The sequence below is a fragment of the Panicum virgatum genome, chromosome 1N (assembly GCF_016808335.1).
Source record: "Panicum virgatum strain AP13 chromosome 1N, P.virgatum_v5, whole genome shotgun sequence".
Classification (NCBI taxonomy): Eukaryota; Viridiplantae; Streptophyta; class Magnoliopsida; order Poales; family Poaceae; genus Panicum; species Panicum virgatum.
In genome coordinates this window covers 66410557-66417026 of record NC_053145.1, presented here as the reverse complement: position 1 = coordinate 66417026, position 6470 = coordinate 66410557, and the positions used below count along the sequence as shown (strand labels likewise).

Here is a 6470-nt window from a genome sequence, read left to right as displayed (position 1 = left end):
AATACGTCATACATTACCGAAACGTCACAGATTAACACAATCTATGAGGTTTCTGTGTGCTTATCGAAAGTAATTCCAAGTCGAACGACGTGTACTTCCAATAATAATAAAAAAGTTTCACAAAAATTATATCTGGACTCAAATGTTCCATTCTATATCATAGGTTGGAGATAGATGAAATATTCAATTGTCTTCTATGGACAATCCAAATCTCTATCTCCAAATTACATCATAATAATTTCTATAATAACTAAATTTGATTAAAAAAATTCTGGAAATTGACACAACAACATATTGGTCCAGTGCATCTATCTAGGGGCGTCCGCGTTGGCGTCCATTCGCCATGGATATCGCACCTTCTCTTTGCGGATGATTGCATTATTTTTTCGGAAGCGTCGCAGAGAGGGGCCACTCGCCTTCAGGAGATACTTGATGTGTACTACAGGGGTTCAGGTCAGCTGATAAACCGAGATAAGTCTGCAGTTTTCTTTAGTTCAAACTGCAAAGATGAGATGAAAGCAGCGATACGCCAGGGGCTATATATTGAAAAAGAAGCACTGGCCGAGAGGTATCTAGGATTGCCTACTGCGGTGGGTCGATCCTCAACTGAAGCCTTTGAATATATGCCTGCGAGAATTAGAGGCTTAATTGGAACATGGAGTGGACGAGAAGCTAGTTGTGCTGGGCGGGAGGTACTTCTTAAATCAGTTGCTCAGGCAGTTCCTACGTACACCATGAGTTGCTTCTTGTTGCCAGTTGAAACATGCAAGAAGATGCGATCAGTCATTACCAATTATTGGTGGGGCAGCTCTGCGGACAATCGACATATTCACTGGCAACGGTGGGATAGATTGACAAAGACTAAAGCTAAAGGAGGTATGGGTTTTCGCGACCTTAAAATGTTTAATCTTGCTTTGCTCGGCAAGCAAGGTTGGAGGCTGATGACAAGGCCAGAGAGCTTATGTGCCACGGTTCTTAAAGGGAGAGGTATTTCCATGATGGGGACTTCCTGTCTTGCTCTCTGTTGACGCAAATCTCGGTCAACACACAAACACACTAGATCGTGCGGCGCAAAAAAGAGCTCGATGTAGCTCTTTCTGCGTGGAGCGGTCAGACCGGTCGCCGGTAAGAATCGGTGACGGCCGACGAACGCAAACCCGGGAGGGACCCCGTCAGGGTAGGCGCACGTAAGGTTGTTCTAGGATCGGCAGGCCACCTAGAACGTCTTCAAACGTCGCGGAGACGAAGGAAGAACAACAGAGGGGGTTGGAAAAGCTAGAGTTTGGAGGAGAGGATAAAAAGTAGAGTTTGTATTGATTTTGTTCGATTGGATCCCTAATCGGCCGTGACCCTTTATATTTATAGGGTGGGGTAGACTTATCCCGCAAAAAATCCTGTTTACATATCTAAATTTATAAAAAAAACCCTAGTTGTACTCGGACTCTACCTGGACCGGTCAGACCGGTCGGTCCCTGCCGGACAGGCCACAGTGCCTCGACCGGTCAGACCGCTCGGTCAGACCGGTTGGTGCCAATTTTGGCTGTCAACACTCTCGGCGCAAGCATGCTAGCTACACCTGGCGGGCCATCCTAGCAGGTCGTGATGTATTGAGAAAAGGCCTGATCAAGAGAGTTTGTGATGGATCGGCAACAAGAATCTGGCAGGATAGATGGCTACCAGGTCACTTCAACGGCCAACCGCTAACGCCGGCACAAGGTCAAATTGTTGAGAAGGTATCCGATCTAATCACTGAAAGTGGAGCCTGGAATGAGGGCCTTATCACGGATATTTTTTTCTCTGTTGATGCAAATGCAATCCTCAAGTTACCAATTATGGCTAGAGGAGAGGGTCTCTGGGCTTGGGAGAAAGAGAGGCACGGCAATTACTCTGTCAAGTCGGCATACCGGCTACAGGAAGACGTGCTTGAACAACAAGGAGATTGGTCTGAACCACGGGTTTCAGAAGAAAGGCAGTGGAAGCTGGTTTGGAAACTGGATGTCCCACCAAAAATCAAGGTATTTTGGTGGCGTGTCCTACATGATTATCTCCCGGTAAGAAAAGAATTACATCGGAGGCACATCGAACCCACTGCCCATTGTGAAACATGTGGGGCAAATGAGGAATCAATTGGGCATGCCCTGTTACATTGTACTGTGGCAAGGATGTTCTGGGAAGAGGCAAAGAAGATCACTGGAGTGAAGTTACCTTGCCTCCGGCCAGATTCTTGGGCGACAGATTTGCTGCAAGACAATGTGTGCTCAAGGAAAGACAGAGCTGTGATCATTTGTGGGATGTGGTCACTGTGGACGCTGAGGAACAAACGTCGCCATGGTGAAGTTGGCTTGCCGATTCGCCAAGCAGTTTTGTGGGTGTGTGATACAGCGTTTGATCTTTGGCAAATGCTTCACCCACAAAAGGAGCAATCACCAAGGGTGCTGCCTAAATGGAAACCACCAGATGAAGGTTGGATTAAATGTAATTCTGATGGAGCCTTTTACTCGGATGGAAGCAGGAAGCGGTGCAACAGGAGCTGTTCTACGTGACCACCATGGCCGCTTTAAGGGAGGGTCGGCCAGATGGTACGATACTTGCATGGATGCGCTAACTATGGAGGCGCTAGCTTGCAGGGACGGTCTGAGTTTAGCGGTGAAAAGTGGTGCCACAAGTGTGCTACTGGAAACAGACTGTCAAGAGCTTGTGCGTCTGTGGTCGATGAAAGATGAGCAGCGTTCGTCAGTAATCAGTGGAGCGGAGCTCGGATAAAAATTTAGGTGGGGCGTAGCCGCAAACATAGTTTTTTAATGATATTTAGCTAATCTATATCAAATTTAAACAATAATTATTTCATTTGAAAATAATTATCCATTAATTCAACAAAGACCAATCAAACAAGAAAAAATATCCAATTTAAAGACCAAAATCTAATATTTCAGAGCTAAGAAATCTGTAAATTTTGAACAACAAATTAGTTAGTGACTTGGTGTGTAATATATGAAATTATGAATTGTAATATAATAAAACAATTATGAAGAGAGCTGAGCAGCGCCCGCCGGCGCTTGGGTCTGCTCGCATGGGGCCGCGCAGCTCAAGCCTCGGGGCTGCTTGCTCGGGGCGCCTCTGCGGCTCTGCCGCTAGGCGGTCTCAGTCTGGCCGCCTGGCTGCGGCCGCCGGCAGGGGAGGCAGCAGGCGGGGTGGCTGCAGGCAGCACGCTAGTGCCTAGCGCCTAGCGGAGAGGAGGGCCGGACTCGGCTACCGGAGCACGGAGGCAATGGGCGGCGGCGGCGGCGCGGTACTAGGCGAGGACCGGAGCCTAGAGGCGGCGGGCGGCGGCGCACGGCAGTCTGGAAGCGGCGGCGGCGCGGATTGGGGGGAGGCAGTGAGCAGGGCTGAAGGGGGATCCCGTGAGCAAGGTTTGGGGATGGGGCACTTGGGCCAGCTCAATGGGCTTACTAGGCCTTTTCTTCTTTGCTAGCTCCCTCCCCGTTTTTCACTCTGCACGCGACGACGCCACGACGGCCGCCGCCGCAGCGCCGCTCCTCTAGGCTCCAGTTCTGCGCTCCTCCATGGCTCGCTCCTCCGGCGGTAGGTGGGGCAGCTGCCCCACCCTGCCGTATGGGGAGCTCCAACAGTAATGACGATTCTCAGGGAAATTCAAGAGCTTTGTAACTCTCTAGTTAGTTTCTCTTTCTGTTTTGCTAGTAGAGAGTGTAACTTGGTAGCACATGAGCTAGCCAAGCAGGTTTCTAGTGTGTGTGTGATGGGTGAGTGGCACCAGGCCCCGTCATGCGTACAGCGTTACATTGAGTTTGATTGTAATATTGCTCTTGATCAATGAATGAAATCCCTGATCTCAAAAAAAATCATATGATTCTAATAAAGTGACACTATACATTGTTCACAAATTGATACATCTCTTATATAGTTTCTCATAAATTGACCTTATGTTTTAGTATAATATTAGAAAATAGAATTTACATTACCAATTGTTCTTCAAAAACGTGTTTTTCTGGACGCAAAAAATGACTATGTAAAATATGATTATACATTGGTCGCAATGTCTTCGCTCCCACAAGGTAATTAAATTTAACTAAAGAATCTTGATGCAAATGTAGTGGTGGCCTGGTGGTAGGCGTGCTTGCTTTGACTCTCACCGTCGGGACTCGAACCCCCCCCTCTGCACGAATATTTTGGTGGTTTTTGTGGACGAGCTGGCGGCCGGTGACCAAAACATGGGCGCCTGCTCGTTTTGCTTGACTCGGCTCGGCCCACGAGGGCACCTGCAGAGGGCTCCCAGCCCAGCTGAAGGTAGAGCACGTGGCCCAAGGAGGCAGCACGTTTTGCTCACAGCTCTTGGGCTTTCTTTTTTATAACTACAGATCTTGGGCTTGCGGCCTGCATGCAGAGCGGCTGGCTCAGCTCGGTGACGCAGCAAGCAACCCAAGCATCAGGAGGGGATTTCAAATCCCGGTTTGCACATGTTTTTTTTTACTTCACGATTACTTTAGTATTTTATTCTTGATCGCACAATAAGAATATTCTTGTAAGAAAAATATTATGTAGCAATTTGGATGTATATGTGAACTCGGTATCTTACGATGATGCGTGGACTACAACATATTTTTCTGTATCATCATTGTGGTTTCACGATATTAAATCCGTGACGATTTCTATTTCTATTTTATGACGTTTTCAGAGGTTTGTCACAAAAACTGGGCCAAAATTAGAGCCCATATGGGCTATTTGCAAATCTGTGACAAAAATTTATAAATCGTCATAGATCATATCTGTTTATGACAGTTTACATAAACGTCACTAGAAATTCGTCATAGATTAAATGATTTCTTGTCGTGTAGCTTCAATCATACTTGGCATATGTTCCCATTATTTGGACCACTTGGATTCGTAAACTGCATACATACATATTTGGACCTGCACATTATTAACATCTGTATATCCATTTATTTTGACTGACCTTACGTGGGTTTATTATTTCATACAGTTGGTGCTGCACTGCCCATATGCTGATCACTTGACAAGGCCTAGGCTGAGGATGCCGAATGAGGTATGGGGCCAATCCTTGTCCCTGGCTTTGGTGAGCATGGCCCTCCCCCAGGACACCCAGCCCTCCCATGGCATTCTCTTGTCCCAGCAGCTGCCCCACTCGAGCAACAGCTTGAGACCTTCTTCCGCCTGGATCTGCGCGTCACCGTACCTGTCCATGTTAAGGTATACCTGCGCAAGCACCAGGTGTGGTTCTCCTACGAATGGGTTCTTGGCAATGCTCTGCTGGAGGAGCTGCTCCACTTTGCGCCAGTCATCGTCGCCGCCGCACACTGCCTCCCAGTAGAGGTCTCGCGCCACCTTCTGGTCTTGGGCGTCGAGCAGCTTGGTGCAGCCGTCCAACACCGGCGGGAGCACCAGGTGGATGTCCTCGTCGCGGTCACTGCCTTGTTCTTGGGCTGTGGCGGCATGCGCCCCCCGGTGAGCAATGTGTATCTCCTCCTCGCGGACAATGAGGGCGTAGAGAGCGCCCATGCGGGAGATGGAGGTGACCCAGAGGCCTGGCTTGCCGGTGCCAGGCCAGAGGGAGGTCCAGGTGTTGCCACGGAACTCAAGGCGGCCGTCGGCGTTGTCGAAGAGCCGGTCCTGCCAGTCGAAGAGCTGGTCGCTGAAGTCTGCCATGGTCATCAGGAGGAACGATGCGGCGATGCGCCTGGACAGGGCCACATCCTCCCCTGTCCTGCACCGCAACATCCATCAGATTAAGCAAGCAAGCGAGCAATTTTCTAACAATGAATTGGTCACCTGATGTGCTTGACGGTGATGCCGGCGGGCGGGAGGAGGCGTTGGATCTTCCGGCGCCAGGGCTCGTCGTGGAGGAACACCCCGCGGCGCGCGTCCTGGAGCGACGCCTCCGAGCGCTGGAGGTCGGCGACGAGGTCGCGGTCCGTGTAGTGGAAGAGGAGGTGGTCGTGGATGAGCTGCTGGCGCGGGACGACGCAGAAGAGGTGGACGAGGCGCTCGGCGGGGGCCCCGACGACGGCGGCGACGTGGGCGCGGCCCGTGTCGGGCTGGAAGATGGCGAGGTTGACGTACGAGTTGGAGTAGGCGGAGTGGTAAAGGCCGCAGCGCGCCACGGCGTTGGGCGCGCCCCACAGCCGGAGGATGCGGTACACGTCCAGGAGGTGGGCGAGGAAGGTGCCGTGCTTGTGCCAGCACTCGCCGGCGCCCGCGGCGCGCAGGACGGCGGCGAGCTCCGGCAGCGCCGGGTCCACCTGCGCCTCCTCGCCGCGCAGGAACGGGCGCGCCGCGGCCAGGGCGTCGTCCAGGGAACGCGGCGGCGGCGGCGGCATCGCCTTGGTTGCGTGAGATGGATGGATCACCCACCGAGTGGAGTGGAGTGGTGGTTGTTGCCAAGTTGGAGACTACACTAGTAGTAGTAGTAGTGATGAATCAATCACTAGAGTTGG

The 6470-nt window shown here is 51.0% G+C and overlaps 1 protein-coding gene across 1 annotated transcript; it reads right to left on the bottom strand.

Moving 5' to 3' along the window:
* Positions 1 to 4760: 4760 nt before the first annotated feature.
* Positions 4761 to 6470, bottom strand: LOC120657700. Its single transcript, XM_039936106.1, has 2 exons — positions 5806 to 6470; positions 4761 to 5740 (listed from the first exon to the last, which is right to left on the bottom strand). Exons 1-2 carry the CDS (start codon positions 6351 to 6353, stop codon positions 5026 to 5028), a joined length of 1263 nt encoding a protein of 420 aa, XP_039792040.1. The 5' UTR covers positions 6354 to 6470; the 3' UTR covers positions 4761 to 5025.